The sequence below is a fragment of the Neurospora tetraspora genome (assembly GCF_033439725.1).
Source record: "Neurospora tetraspora strain CBS 560.94 chromosome Unknown B0H65scaffold_5, whole genome shotgun sequence".
NCBI lineage: Eukaryota > Fungi > Ascomycota > Sordariomycetes > Sordariales > Sordariaceae > Neurospora > Neurospora tetraspora.
In genome coordinates this window covers 4585178-4601420 of record NW_026944387.1, presented here as the reverse complement: position 1 = coordinate 4601420, position 16243 = coordinate 4585178, and the positions used below count along the sequence as shown (strand labels likewise).

General features: G+C 36.2%; 4 protein-coding genes across 4 annotated transcripts; 3 read left to right on the top strand and 1 right to left on the bottom strand.

Moving 5' to 3' along the window:
• Positions 1–319: 319 nt before the first annotated feature.
• B0H65DRAFT_246552 (uncharacterized protein) lies at positions 320–1411 on the top strand. The gene is made up of 2 exons (XM_062822405.1): positions 320–695; positions 755–1411. Exons 1-2 carry the CDS (start codon positions 419–421, stop codon positions 1300–1302), a joined length of 825 nt encoding a protein of 274 aa, XP_062681150.1. The 5' UTR covers positions 320–418; the 3' UTR covers positions 1303–1411.
• A 237-nt stretch (positions 1412–1648) lies between these two features.
• On the top strand, positions 1649–2893 carry B0H65DRAFT_471025 (acyl-CoA N-acyltransferase). The gene has a single exon (XM_062827073.1). It carries the CDS (start codon positions 1925–1927, stop codon positions 2606–2608), a length of 684 nt encoding a protein of 227 aa, XP_062681149.1. The 5' UTR covers positions 1649–1924; the 3' UTR covers positions 2609–2893.
• Positions 2894–2985: 92 nt separating this feature from the next.
• B0H65DRAFT_528057 (uncharacterized protein) lies at positions 2986–4115 on the bottom strand (the record flags this gene model as incomplete). The annotated part of the gene is made up of 3 exons (XM_062828886.1): positions 3615–4115; positions 3400–3542; positions 2986–3330 (listed from the first exon to the last, which is right to left on the bottom strand). The coding sequence occupies exons 1-3, from the start codon at positions 3994–3996 to the stop codon at positions 2986–2988; spliced, it is 870 nt and encodes a 289-aa protein (XP_062681148.1). The 5' UTR covers positions 3997–4115.
• Positions 4116–10311: 6196 nt separating this feature from the next.
• B0H65DRAFT_559330 (uncharacterized protein) lies at positions 10312–11518 on the top strand (the record flags this gene model as incomplete). The annotated part of the gene is made up of 4 exons (XM_062830128.1): positions 10312–10480; positions 10563–10913; positions 10934–10988; positions 11055–11518. The coding sequence occupies exons 2-4, from the start codon at positions 10596–10598 to the stop codon at positions 11516–11518; spliced, it is 837 nt and encodes a 278-aa protein (XP_062681147.1). The 5' UTR covers positions 10312–10480; positions 10563–10595.
• Positions 11519–16243: the final 4725 nt, after the last annotated feature.

Here is a 16243-nt window from a genome sequence, read left to right as displayed (position 1 = left end):
GAACAGGAATGTGGAACCCCGGGCCGACTTACATGGCCAAGTGCGATCTGACAGCAGTCTGGACGGTGTGTGTTTCTGGGGTTTTCGCACTTAGAGGTAGGCACTGCTTACAGGCCATCGGATGCTGATTCGCGCTGTAACGACGCTAACACGTGCTATCAAAGTCTCCCGCACTATTCGCGCTGCAGCTTCACCTCCACAGCTTCCTCTTTGGGTCTAACGATACGCTGTACGCAGAAAACTCCTTGGCGGAAGCATCGCGGTTCACGAGGTGCTGAATCAGAGTGAGGTACGCGGGGTATGTCATATCGCTTGGCCTTCGATGGCCAAAAAGGTGTAATATCATGGGGGTATCTTGGACCTGAGAAGTGGAAGTAGGAATCAGAAATCCCAAGTCATTTCCTTCAGAGTTTCCAACATGCCCTCTTCTATTGGGGAACAGTCTTACCCAGGCTCTTCATCTTCAGACACCATCATGGACGAAGACAAGCAGTACCTCCTTCGAAACGGTCTCATGTCTGAAGACGGCCTTTCAAGGCATGGCTCAAAGGGAAGCAGGTGGCTCAACTGGAATGTTGGTGCACTTGTTGCCAATGTTCTACTCTTGATCGCCGGCGTTGCCGTTTGGGCTCGGGTCAACTCTTCTCTGAACAAGTTCAACTGTGGCTCGAAGCCAGACTTCTTTGAGCCGGATCGTGAGTTTTGCCCTTCAGAATCCTCAAACATCAAGTCCATTGCTAACGCAAGCTTGTAGTCGTCTTTGACACCCCCGTGGTCTTCCAACCATACGGCTTCTACGGCGGAGTCAGCAACAGCTCCAACGATGCCTGGAAGCGCTTGATGCCTCCAGGTGACGGCATCGTCGAAATCCCAAACGAACACACCCACGATCTGCCTCCTAGCTTGCCCGCACCCAACAGTCCAAACACGAGCAAGGTGTACGGCATCAGCATGTTCCATCAGCTGCACTGTCTCAACTTTATCCGGTATGCCTACGAGCCGGAGTCCATCAAGGACTATCCTGCCGACGAAGTCGTTTACCACCGCGACCACTGCATCGACTACATCCGCCAGGCCATCATGTGTGCTGGCGATGTGACTTTTGAGCCACTCACGGAGGTTGGCATCAACGGCATTGGAGCAACGCATATGTGTCGCAGCTATGATAAGATGTTTGCTTGGGCATATAAGCATCGGTCGGATAAGAAGGATGATGGGTATCCCCCGGGGAAGGTCACGCATACCCCGGCGGACAGGAATATGTTGGAGAGTCTGCATCCGCATGTTCATGGTGGTCACTAAGGGACAATCCAGTGTGCGGAAATAGGGGCTGTGTTTTAGGGCACTTTCAGGGGCTTTGTTTACTTCCTCACCACAATTACCAACAAAAACTTGAACGCATTGCATCGCCTCTTTTCACCATTCCAAATTGCAATCTTGAGTCATGATCATTGATTGAAACCTTGTAGCTTTTTCCTGCTGGAACATTGATGTTTTATCCCCGGACAAACCGCTGCAACCACGATCCTGTTCAACTGCAAGGTCCTTGCCTCCATCATGGGGATTAACACTGTTCACTCTGACTCACCTGTTTTAGTGCTGATTTCTGAGGTTACAGCGGACGCGCGACCGCCCAGCGCTGGTCGCTGCAGGTGTGTTAGCCCAAAGAGGAAAGTCGTCGACCATTGGAAATTTGGAATGGTTTCATGCGGCGGAAGTATTTCAGGGTCCTCATTCCCTCTTGCCTTCTTCACGATATCAGTTCCTGCCCTTTCACACTTTCACTAGTAAGCAAAGAAACTCTAAGGACTTTCATCTTCCAAGGACATTCATCTCAAAAACATCACCACCTTAAATCACACTTCGGACGAAAAGCACACCTAAAACCCACCTCATCCGAACCACACCAGCACCACCAACCACCATGTCGGACCCCACCTTCAAAATCGAGACCCCCCGTCTCCTCATCTCGTACCTCCAACCCGACCTCGACTCGCACTGCGACTTCCTCGTCGCCCTCTACAACACCCCCGAATTCATCGCCAACAACGGCAAGACACCCGTCACCACCCGCGACGTCGCGCGCCGTCAACTCGAGGGCCGCTTCCGTGCCGAACACGCCCGCAATGGCTACGGCACTTACCTCTTCTCTCTCCGCAACCCTGCGAACCCAGACGATCTGGCCTCCGCCACGCCAATCGGTACGGTGTCGCTGATGCGCGGGGATGAGCCTGGATCTTATACCGCGCCGGATTTGGGATTTGCGATTTTGTCCGAGTACATGAGGAAGGGGTACACGAAAGAGGCGGCGCAGGGACTGATGGATTATGTCGAGAGGGTGCAGGGGGTGAAGGATATCTTGGGACTTCACGACCCGGCGAATAAGGCCAGTGGTGCCGTTTTCCGGAGCTTGGGGTTTGTGGACGTGGGATTGAGGCAATTGTTGGTGTTTGGACCGGATGTAGTTGGGCAGGTGTGGATTAAGAAGGGGATGAGTGAGGATGTTAGTGTTTATGGGTTGCCAAAGGAGGCGCCGGCCGCTGTGGCAGTGCCGGAGAAGAATGCGGAGGAGGTGGTGAAGGAGTCTGTGGGTGCTGTTGCGGCTTAAGATTGGCTTGATGGTCTAGAAGAAGATGGTGATGACTTCCATGTCTTTTTCGTGATTGAAGTTGCAACAAATTCCCTGTGCTCAATCTATCAGTTTTTGGGAACAAACTTGAGTCCTTTCTCCTGCGTATCCTTTTGCTCCCTTGACCTTTCGTGTCTATCCGCATCTTCTCCCGTCTTGCACTTCTTGTCCTTTCCCCCTTTCGAGCTCGTGTTTCTTTGGAAGTGAACGCGGTGCTTAAGTTCCTAGCCTATGAGCACGAGAGGCCTATAACATCACCCCTGGTCAAAGTTCAGTCATGGACATGCAAGCTTCTTCGAGTTCAACCCATTCATATTACAACGGTTTCTATTTCATTTGCGAACAAGGTACGATTTCTACTGAGGTTTCTGCCACGTCAGATTATACTTCGCCTCCTGCTCAATCTGAAACTGCCTCAACTTGTCAAAGTCGATACAATCATGTTCAACACCCCACCCGGTCACGGAAGTTGCATGGCCCTTTCCAACCTTGATGGGACTGTTGCCTTCAATGATCAGATCACCACCACAGGAGATTCCCTGGCGCAAGTACTCGAAGCAGTGCTCGACATGGACCTTCCACTTGAACTCTTCATCTGGGTCTGGTCCAAGTTCCTCGTCAAGATTGTCCCTCATTCGCATGGTCATTCCGGACTCGGAGTTTTTGTTCTTTTCGACGTAATATTGGTAGCGGATCATGTTCTGAAGGAACATTTTGTCAGTCTTCGTTTGGGAAAGAGTGATGAAACCGGGGAAGAGAAAAGTTCTTACCAGACAGTGGAGCTGGTGAAGGATGGAGATGACGTAAAAATCTTGTGGCTTCGGGACAGGAGTGTTTGGATGATCGTATGGGGCGACGATGCCCTGAGGAAGTCCCCATTGCTTGGGGTTCTCGATCCAGACGGCATCATGGCCTGTCAACAACGGTCAGTTTATACTTCAGTCGTGCACATATCATGTTCACATCTGGCCAAGATGGTACTGACCAGCAACCAGTTTATCCCATTCCCTCTCAACCTCCGCAGTGCCACCGATATAACGCTCGTCTGGTTGAAACACCTTCTTCACAGGAATGAAAAGTTCCTTCGAGATGGGAGTGTTGGAGTAGACATGCAGAGGTCCATTGTTTCTTGGTGCGGTCTTGTACCAGAATGCCACTGTTGTGAGCCATCCCAAACAGAGGAAAGACACTGCTGTGAGGAGAATGCGGTTGTTGCGCCGCTCTCTAGCGATGGCGTGGCTCCGGATTGGTGCATCGAGCTGGACATCTTCAAGCTTTTCGTCGTCGTCGTCTGTGCGAATCCGTCCATAGTCCGGACTGTCTGGTGAACGAACGGACTCTAGGATGGACTTGATCTTGGACTGCATCGTCTTGGTGAGTTGGATGTTGTACGGTTGGACTTGAGTGGTTTGGCCCTGACAGGAAAAGAGCTTGACAGGAGACTGACAGCTAGGTAGACTACTAGACTTCAGGCAAGGGGATATCCAAACTCCCCCTTCTTTCGCCCAAGTCATCAACAAGACGTTACAATGACCAGAAACGATCACGATGAGATATCTCCAAGATGCAAGCAACGTTGGTTTACAGGACATGCCAAACGTCAAGTCAATACCGAGATAGCACTGTGCTAGGCGCTGTAAGCTCGTAAGCGCGCTAGCGTCCAGTTTACCAGACTATGTGGAATGTTCGACGAGCTCCAGTGGCAAACATTGAAGGATTCGTTGCTTACGCCAATAGCACAGGCCATCGTGCTGAAACTCGGATCTCTTCGTATCAAGTCCGGCAGATGTCATATCGGTACAACGGCACAGAAAACCGGCCATGTTGTAGGCTTACCCCGGAGGCCGATGTCACTGCATCTCAATTCATGGGAGCTGAATGCGGGAGACTTCTGCAGGAGAGAACAAGAGGAGACAATGGACAAAAGAGACAAAATGTGGAGCACAGTGACCGAAAACTGGGTGGAGCCTCCGCGGACGGCCCGCAGGCGGTTAGCGGCCCGGCCCTACTCAACCGGGACAATGCGGGGCTACCCCGGCCAAGTCATGTCAGTTTGGAGGGTTAAATCCAGCTAGTAAGAAGGGGGCTCTGAATGAGGACTAGCCTCCCAGCCACCCAGAATCTAACTACAGACCTCCCTAATACTCTAGGAGCCCCCAACTCTAATTCCACAATACTCTTCAACATACACACATTAATATGGAAATTTACCTACTTTTAACTTAACTGTACATTCTAACAATTAATCATCTAATTTGCAATACTTATATTTTATACTAATATCTATAGAAGTACGAATATTTACGTACCAATATTTTTCGAATTACCCTAATAACGACCAAATTAATAAGGTAATTATATCCCTATTAAAAGAATCCTCTCCTAAGACTAACCATCCTTACTTCGATAAACCTTCGAAATTCTATAATTAGAATGATAAATTATTTAATTACGCTAAAAGCTTTAACTTTATTAATTTCGTACTAAAGTTAAAGCCCGCTGTTTAAAAGCCTCTACTTATTTATATAGATAATTACATTATTAAAACTATAGTCCTCTACTATATTAAAAGAGTTCGGGAAGTCTTTAATAGATTTAAAATTAATATTATTATTTATATACCTCCGGCTCTAACCCTAGCCCCGGTAATTATAAATATAAACGAAGAAATTAAAGCTCTAGAAGCGTCCTAAATTCTTAAAGGCGTAGAAATTATTAACTGAACTTTAAATTAATAGACCGACGACGCTATAATTAAATTAATAGATTTTATTACTTTTAATTTATAAGAGTACGAATATAATTGTATTAATTAATGCTATAAGATAAAAGTCTATAAATCCTTTAAAATTAGTCACGTTAATATTCGAAAGTAAATATAAAAATCCGTATTTTCTTCGTATAAATTTAATAATTTTCTATTCCTCTTATTTATAGCTAAATAATACGCTAATATTAAAAACGGCTATAATTACTGAAAGGAAGATACTTAAACTGAAGTTTACTAGAAGTATTATAATTACTTTAAATTATTATTAAACGAATTTAATAAGAGAGATAAGGGAATGAGTAAATAAATAAATAGTTAGGACGTTATAATAATTAATATAATCCGCTATAAGGTTTTAAAAGTTACTATAATTAATACTTAATTTATAGACCTCTTAAATTATTTATAATTAATTCAACCTATTTAAGTATTTAATATTTCAAAATACTATAATAAGAAAATTACAATTAATATCCTTAATTTCTATTTAATATTTAGGAATTTCCGCTATAAAGGATTAAATAAGCAACTTCCTACTAATATCAATAAGACTAAGGGCTATAAAGGAACGTTTAGTATAAGTTTAATTTTTAATAATTTATAGGATAGTAATATTAAGGACGAGGACGTTTAATTTAATAGGACTTAGAATTATCGTAAGAGGAAGCGCGAAACTACAATTATAAATATTTTATTATTATTCCTAAATATTTGTTATAAAGTATATTAATAAAGCCATTACCTAATTAAATACTACTAATATCTATTCCTTATTAAAATAATTAACCCAAATAGAAACCTATTAAAAAAATTTAAAATAAAGTTAAAAAGAATCTCTATAATAACTTAAAACTAAGGAGAGAAATCGACCGCTTTAAATAAAAAATAAAATAGAATAATAATAATAATAAAAGTAATTAATTCTTTAATAAAAGTACTTAGGAAGTAATAGTTAATTATAAAATAACCGTTTATTAAGCGGCTCTTTAAGTAGGAAAAAGAGATTTATAATTATAGTCTTTTAAGAATAACGCCCTTTTTAATTCTAATAACTCCCTTTATATTTTTCATAAAATTACCTATTTAATTAACTTTTATTACATTTCCTATAATAATAATCTCTTAGTTAAAAATTTCCACATTCTTATTAAAGGATATAATAATATAAGTATTATAATCTAAGGATATAGAAGGCTTAAAAAATTCCGTCTCTATAATATAACCTTCTACTCCGACTTTATAATTAACTTTATCTCCTTTTACTTCCTTCGTAAGAAAGGTTTTTATTTGGATTAATAATTACCTAATAATTACTTTCGAAATTTAGATTACTCCTTTTTTTACCGTCTTACGATATAATACTGTTAAACGGTCCTTAAGGACCTTTCTTCTTCTTTCTATAGAGTTATTTTCTTTATATAATATAATTAATTTAATTCCCTCAACAATTATAAGTACTATAAGAAAGAGGCTATTATCTAATATTACCACCTCGGTTACTATAATCTTTAAATATTCGACTATTTTACTAACGTTATTGGTACCCGCTTTAAGGGTCCTTCTACTACATATTATAATATATATACCTTATTAAAAATTAAATAATAAATTAACCGTAAACCCTATAATCGTAGCTATCGCCTAAGAGAGAGATTAACTATAGATTTTCTCGATTATATAAAGAGCCGCTAAGGATATTCTAATGTTATACTTATTATTTATAAATATATCAGGTATATTCAAAATTACTATATAATAAATTATAAAGCTCCTACTATCGCCTGCTTCCTTAATAACTTCTTTATAATATTAAATATGTAATATAATATTTAATTAAAGGTTATTAAATATAATAACGAAATTAATAGGTCTTATATAGTAAAAGAATTCTTCGCTCTTAGAAATATAAATACTACGCCCTCTATTCTATATATTCAAATATAGAATAATATTATAGAATACTTAGGAGCTACAATTAAAGAAAAGTTCAGAGTAATAATATAGAATTTTTATTTCGCTAAATATTTATAGTTAGAAATCGTTTTTACAATAATTTACTTTACTAATTAGTCCCCTAAATTCCTTTATAATTAAAAATCCCTATACAAACGCTTCTATACTTTTATTATTAAACGAAATAAATTTAATATATTAATTCTACATAAATTAAATATTATATACCTTTGTATCTATAATTATAAAATATACGCTATAATTATAACTACTTAAAAGAAAGAAAAAAGGCGTAAAAAATCTTCTTTTTAACATATAAATTGGTTATTTAATCAGTTACGTTACTTCCTTAATTTATTATATTTAAAACCCCATTAATAATTTAATTATTAATATCTGTAATATATTATTTAATAAAAATACACTTTATTCTAAGGAAGTACTAATTGAAACGTAATCTTTAAAACTCTCTTCTAACGAATTTATTATATTATTCTAAAAATATAATTAGATACTTCTAATACTAAAAATCCCCGATTTTGTTAATAGCCAAATCGATTTTAAAAATACTTAAATATACGATATACCTAGCTCCCTTCTAAAATTTAATTAAAGTTATTAAAAAGGGGAAATTAATTATATATTTCTAAAGCCTCCGCTAAAAAATTCGAATACCCCTATAGAAATGATATTTATTAATTTTATCCTTAATAATAAATATCCTATTCTTTTAAATACGTTGCTATTAAACTGATTGCCGCCTACCTCCTTCTTCGCCGGCTTCTATTTTAATTTCCGTATTAAAAACGAAATTTATAAAGGCTTTGAACCCTAAAAGGCCGCCTTTAATACCGGTAAACTTTATTAACCTAGAGTAATATGCAATAGTAAACCCGTTACGAAAATAAAATTATAGTAATTTATTCGTAATCATAAGATTATTATTAAAGGGGAATTTAAATCCTTAATCCATATAAACTATTTTCCTTTAGCGCTTAAAAATTATAAATCTCTTAATTATTATTTCCTTAGAAATCTTTTTAAATAAATAGAACAAACCTATTTTAATGATTATAAAGAAATGAAGACTTACTTAGAAGTCGATAAGGACGAATTATGTATTCGAAATAAATAAATGTTCGATTATATATAGGTGTATATATATAAATTCTTTAAAAACAGTAAATTTAATAAAATTAAAGCTTACCTTATCGTCAGTAAAAATTAATAAGTAAAAAAGGTAGGGTAGGAAACGTATACTTCTACCTTCACTAACTATTCTTTCCGTACTTTTATCGCTATAGCCGCCTGGTTTAAATTCGAAGTTATTTAATATAATATTATTAATACCTTCGTTGATACTTATATAAATAAAAATATTTATATATATATACTTTTAAATTATAAAACTCTAAGGAAAGTCCTTAAAGTACTTAAAGCTCTATATGGCCTACGACGTTCCTTATTCCTTTAGTAACGAAAACTTATAAATATTTTTAAAATAATAGGTTTCGAATTGATTCTTAAAGAATTATATATTTTCGTTAACGATAGTATCCTCGTTTCCTATTATATTAATAATATAATCTTCGTATATTATCTTAATAAAACTACTACTATATAAGAATATATAAATAACTTTATTTAATAATATTATATAATTAGAAGAGACAAATTATAATAGTTTTTAAATATCGAAATTATTCGAAACTATTAAATAGGAAAGATTTAAATATTTTAACGTTCGTATTTATAGAAGATTTACTACTTTATAAGTACTAAACGTATTATTTTAATCCTTATATTTAACGTCGAATTAGTTCCTTTTTATGATAAAGCTTCCCTTTATTTAATATACTTATATTAAATTAAAGTAGGCTTGGTACTATATACTACTATTACTATACGCCTAAATATTAATTTCGTTATCAATTATCTCTTTAAATATAATTATATCCCTAATTTAGATTATTATAAAGCTATAAATAAAGTACTCTACTACTTCTATACTACTATTAATATGGTACTTTACTATAGAGGTAATAAAGTACTCTGGATTTCCTTAAATTCGTTATTTATAAATAATTTTATAAATTATAAAAATTCCTAAGGATTTATAATATAATTCTTGAGAGGGCTAGTTTATTAGGGTACTATTAAATAAGTAATTGTAGCTACTTCTACAACTGAGGCAAAATTTATTATATTTATTAGTATAGTTAAGAAAGCCTTCTTTATAATAAGATTTATTACTAATTTTATAATAAGTTTAATTAATCCTATCCTTACCCTAGATTATAATAATTAATAAATTATTAGGGTTTTAACTGTAGAAATTACAAAATTAGTAATAAAGTTTAAATACGTAGATATTTATAGATATTAGGTAAAATAAAAGGTATTTACTAGAAGGATAAAAATTAAATATTTAGAAGCGGCCAAAATACCTATAGATAGTTTAATGAAAGTACTAGACTTCTAGAGGTATATAGCGTTTATAAAGCTAGTAGAAATAAATTTAATAAAGGATAAGGAATCAAAAAGACGAGAGAATATAATAGTATATATCGAAATAAATAAAATTAATAAGGAGATAAATCTTGGGATAGTCATATAATACTATAAATAGCTTTATTTCTAAGTAGTTTTATCTCTATAAGACTTCAATTGGGAAGGTGTATTAGTTTGGAGGGTTAAATCTAGTTAGTAAGAAGGGAGTTCTAAATGAGGACTAGCTTCCTAGCTACCTAGAATCTAACTATAAACCTCCTTAATATTCTAGGAGCCTCCAACTCTGGTTCCATAGTACTCTTCGATATACACACATTAATATAGAGATTTACCCACTTTTAACTCAACCGTGCATTCTGACAAGTTAACGATAAGGGTCCTCCGAGCTTTCAGCAGTCAGCACGTCTCCGATTACTTCGTTGGCCTTGTATAATGCACATTTTCGGACATTGCGTCTCACAGCCTTCCTTGGTTGTGAACCTTCAGGAAGGTGTCCAACTGATGATCCAAATCGAGTGTTTGACATGTGAAGACTTGGAGAGTGGTGCGATATCGCACTTCTTTTTGGATCTTCACTTTGATGGCTTTGGTCCTGTTGATGTTGATCTGAAGGGGAGGTAAGAGCGCCCCCTCCGGTCCTGTTGCTTGTGCCTCCTTCCAACCTTCATCTTTGCACTTGCTCATCTTTCCCTTTGGCAGGCGCAGTCAAGTTCCAAACACCTTTGCATCACCATGTACTCCCAGAACTTGACAACCGAGAAACATCATCAGCTGGACAATGAAACTGGAAGCCTTCTGAGTGCACACGGGCACCCAGACTCCAGCAGAGAGTCAGATGAAAGCCTTGACATCCATATCCCAATTTGCAGACAATCACGGTGGAGGGAGCATGTTATCCGCGTAGTTATTACCATCTTCTCCATTACAGTCGCTATTGCCGCTGGGTTTTACCTCACAACAAGCTCCAACTCCAGTGAGCCAACGTTGAAAGACTTTGGCATCAACCCAAAGACGCCCTTACCACGAGAGATCTTCACCGAAAGACGAGATGTCCCATTATCCCCTACAAGGAGTTCATCGGGCCGTCAAAGGAAGCTGAAAGGAATTGGGACCGGATAACGATGGGTAAGTCGGCTTTGAACATCACAAAGAGATAAAAACTCGTGTCTAACCCGAACTCTGCACACTCAGGCTCCGACACCATCTACCTCCAAGACCCTTCAAAATACGGCCTCCACGACCCAGGCATCCGCGCCCCCTTCTTTATGTTCAACACCCCTCCGCCCTCCGCCGCCTCTCTCCCGAACCTCAACAACTTCTACGTCCTCAACACCATGCACCAACTTCACTGCGTCAACGTCGCCCGGCAGCGGTACAACCAGCTGGTCTACAAGGGGATCAACGCCCTGTCTGGCTCGTTCGTGGACAACGACTGGCTGGAACACTTGGAGCATTGCTTCGAGTATTTGAGGCTGAGCATCGTGTGTGCAGATTACATGACGCTGGAGAGCGATTCCCCACCGGGAAGCCCGGAGGAGTATACCAAGGGGAACTTAGGGTGGGGGGTGGTGCATAGTTGTATTAATTGGGAGAGGTTGATGGAGTATCAGAGGGAGATGGTGGCGGTGTATAATGGGACTTGGGAGGGGAGGTAAGGGGAGATGGGGCAGGTACTTATGATTTTCGATAATGTTAGGTGGCTATTTCAGTCCGGCAAAACCTGCCCGCACGATACGCGGGGCATATCCAGCGTGGAAGGCTTTTTGCACATTTCCAACGGTATTTAAAACTTCAAAATTGTTTTGTTGATGTGTAAACCGTGGAAACAGATACCTTACATTCGACCTGGGACTCCTGGCTTCTGATGACCAGTACTGCATGTCCAGCTAAACACCGAGACCCAGTATCTTTCTAACAATCCTTCTTGTCTTTGTTACGCACTCGTCAGGTCTACAAGATTGCCCGCTGACTACATGTAGATGGGTGGCCGACGGTCGATGTTGTAGACCGGAGGACCATAAGACGCGCTTGGTGATCCTACGGCTTTGCTGGATGCGTTGCAGGTCCTCGAGACGTATCATGGACCATAAGATCCATCATCGGATGTGGAGCTGCGTGTGCCGTTGCTGCCAGGGCTGTCGTACTGACCTGCGTATGGATCTGCGTATGGATTCACTTCAGCTGGTGCTGGCTTCTTCTTCTTCTTCGAAAATAACGAGGAGATAAATCCCTGTGACTGTTTCTCATCTTTCTTCTTACCCTTGTCTGCATCCTGTGTCACTTGTGTAGGAGGGCTCCGAGACTTGACAGACTGAAGCGAGAGCCTCTTGAGCTCCTTGGCCGTCAATGGTGGCACATGAGGACGGGACCAGGGTTCCTCGTTGCCTTGAGGTTGGACCCCTAAGGAATGGGTTTCATAGTGGACTGGCGGGGAGAAAGCGGGCTTTAAAGGTGTTTCGATTCAATTCTTCCAGTTTGGCCCCAAAGTCCTTCGCTTGCTTGAGTTGCTTCGCCTGTGCCGCCATCCAGTCCACTTGTTGACTTTCCTTTTTTGGTTTAACCGTGGCTGCGGTGTACCCGTGGGTGTGAGGTTGGCTCTCGTGCCAAGGCCAGTTTACCTAAACCCACCCTCTTGTAGAGGGTGGGGAAAAAAAACGCCGGATACCCAGAAATTACTGGATAGTCTTGGTATGGATTAGTAGTGAAAACCTACTATTTCTGTCGAAATACTATATTAAACTCGGTTGTATTTTTACGTGTAATGAAGTTAGTGAAGTTAAACATAGTGATTTATTTGCGTACGATTATTTATAGATTATTCGATTAGAGTATTAGAGGTGTTGGAAGGGGTATTGGGGGTACTAGTACTAGGGGTATTAGTATTAGTGCTAGTATTAGTATGAAAGGGGGAGGTTGTGCTTTTAAGGAGGGTATTGGTATTGTTTTTCCCTTTTCGTTATCTCTTATAATAAATTTGTTTGCCTTTCTAATTATTAATTAAACGGTTAATTCTAACATACGTTAACTCCTTTATAGTAGGGGTAGGTTCACTTGGGCGGACTATTAATAACGAGAATTTATTGGTTAATATTAATAGAAATAGTTCGGTTAGTTTAGGAAGGGTAGGTAGCTCTAATTTATTTATTCTATCGCTATTTCCGTTATTATTATCCTCCCAATTATTATTATTTTCGTTTTTAGAAAGGTCTAGCGGGGTAGGGTTATTTATACTTATAAATTTAATATTATTGCTGGAGAGAAGTAGGCCTTTATTAATAAAAGCTATATTTCAAAGTATCCTCTTTATAAATTTAAATATTTGAACGAGCGGACCGTCGATAAAGAAGGAGGGTTTGCGCTTACTATTATTTATTTATAGTAGATAAGTAAAATTAAAAAGTATAAAATTAACGGCTTGGTCGGTTTTAATAAAATAATTTTTAAAAGTGCGTATATAAGGGCGGCCGTTAGCGCTAAGAATTCTTAATTAAGATGCGCTTCTATTTATCTTATTCCTCCTTTAACCGTTTCTCTTCCTCTTTAGCTATTACGTAGATTACTTTTAATTCTTTCTCGTATAGAATTTTAGCTTTTCGTTATTTTTTAACCTCCTATATATAATATATACGTTATATAGAAATATTAATTATAATTTCGCCTTCTAATTTAATAAACTACTTATAGGACTTTTTAGCATTAAATACCTCTAACCGCCTCTTCTTATCGATAGTAAATTCCTTTAAATAGTTATAAGCAAATAATTCTTTATTAATAGCGACTTTTATATATTTAAATCCTCTCTTTATTAGGGAATTCTATAATTCAATTCATTTTTCAAAGCGAACAAGGCTTCATTTTTACTACAATCTAATAATTTATTTTTAATATTATTTTAGAGTAAATAATAATAAGGGTTTTAAATACTTTCGATTTTAGTAATTCGAATACGCGTAAATAGTTTAAGGGGAAAACATTAAATTTTTAAAAATTAAAAATAACGTTCAAAATCTTAAAGTTTTATTCCTAAATATCTTATTAAAAATATTATTAGTTAATATATAGGGACTGGAAATTATTCAATAAATATACTTATAACCTCGATATAAATTACTCTTTCGATATAAATAATTCTCTTTTTCGAATATAATTTTTAAATTTACGTTAATACGCCGCCTTTAGCGGTTGAAAGACCCTTATATTTATAAGTTAGAGGAAGTATAAGATATATAGTAGAAGGCAAATGAAGATAATATTATATTATAAATAATATTCGTAGAGTTCGAAGTTATAATAATTAGGGAAGGAATTAAATATTAATATTCGATAGATTTTTTTATTAAGAAAGTCTTTTCGCACCGTCGTAAAAGCCTTTAGGCACCGTCGACCCACCCTCTCCCTACCCTTCCCACTTTCTCGACTAATCAAAATCGGTGCATCCAAACTGCGGTCTACCCTCTACTTAGTAATTATATTCTTTTATAGATTTCGCTTAGAAATCTAAGTATTATATTATTTTATAAAATATTATATAGCTAGTGCCCAGCCTGGATGTACACTTAGATTGGTTATTTTATAAGGTATTTTACAATGTACTTTATAGGGCACTTAGTAGTACGGTCGTATTTTTATTTAAGCGCACTTCATTAATTAATTGAATTCAATTTATATCAATTTATATATTATTAATCTATATAATATTTATCATGTAAATAACTAATTTAATTACTAGCGAACTTCTTAGAACTTCATTTATTAGCCTTGTATATTAGTAATATATACGTTACGTTAGCTACCCTCTATATTAGTTAGAATATTAGTTGCCATACCTCCTCCCTTTATATTTCCTCCTTTTATAGTATTAATAATATAACTTCCTCTACCCCGTATAGAATTACCTCCTTTCTCTCCTCTACCCCTTCTTTATATAGTATTATTTCCTCTTTATATAGTTTATATAGAGTTTCGCGGGCGTTTTCGTCCCTTCTATAACGGAATTGGAGGTTAGTAGTCAGTTATATACCTTTACCTTTAAATTAATACCCTTTTGTATAGATATATTTCGTTAGATTAACGGCGCTATTTATATTAAAATAGTAGGGTTGTAGCTTGCCTTAGGCTATCGGCCGCGGGTAGGTTAGAAGTAAGGCTATTCTTATTTCCGGAGACTTTATAATATTATTATTTAAAATTAAATTAGTACTATAGAGGGTAGAGGAGTTTAAATAATAATTAGCGTAATTAATTAGGGAGTGTAAAAATTAAGTATGAATAATATACCGTTATAAGGGCGATTTTTAAGTTTAATTATCCTATTAAAATTTTGAAATTTTAAATATTTGTCTTCGTTATCGAAAGATTTTTGTAGTTATTAATATAGGTAAAAATTTAGTTTATTAAGTTTTAATATTTAAAATCAGTTAAAAAAGCGTTCTAATAAACTACATAAATATAGTAAACCGAATTGTATAGCGAATTTGCTTATATACAATTTTAATTTATTAGGGTCCGGTTTAGTTTTTGTTAAGATAGTACTAAATATAATATAATATTAATGTACTATTTTAGTAAGTATTAATTGATATATATTCTTAAGGGTATTGCTAGCTTATATTAGATTAAGATATTTGCGTTTTATATATGTTTTTTACTTTTTTATCTCTTTTTCGATTCGACGTTTTATAGCGTTAAATAGATTAAAATTTTATATAACGGCGGTAACGATTAGGGAATTATTTATATGTAAAAGTATAGTTAGTATACTATAGATTATATAGGAATTAATATATTTAAAAATAATTTACCGCTACTAATAAAGTTCTCCAAATTTCGGTTAATTAATTTAATTAGCGATATAGTACGGCAATTAAAATTGAACCTCTTATTAATATAGTAGGTAGCCTACTGCTTTTTTAATACTATATATTTGTGTTTTCAATACGTAATAATCACTATTTATTACGAACAGTAGTTATAGAATTTCCCTTAACTGGTATTAAAGTTTTTAATAATATATATATAGTATATATACTTTTAAAAAATATAAAGTTTAAACTATAAATACTCTATAGTATTAAGGAGAGGTTTTAAATTATTTATACCGTCCGCTAATAGATTAAAACGGTTAATTATTTTTTAACCTTCTTTATTAAATTCCTTTAAATTTATTATATTATTAGGTTAGGTTAGTTAGGCTAGTTAGGCTATTAGTTAGATTGCTTACTATATTAATACTAATATTTCTCGTTATATTTATATTAGATTTACAACGGCTGAAACATTATTGATTTAGATAGTTATTTTTTATCCTATTTTCGCTTAATATTTAATAGTACGTTCTTATTAATATAAAAAATATAGAATTCTGATTAAATTTAGTGATA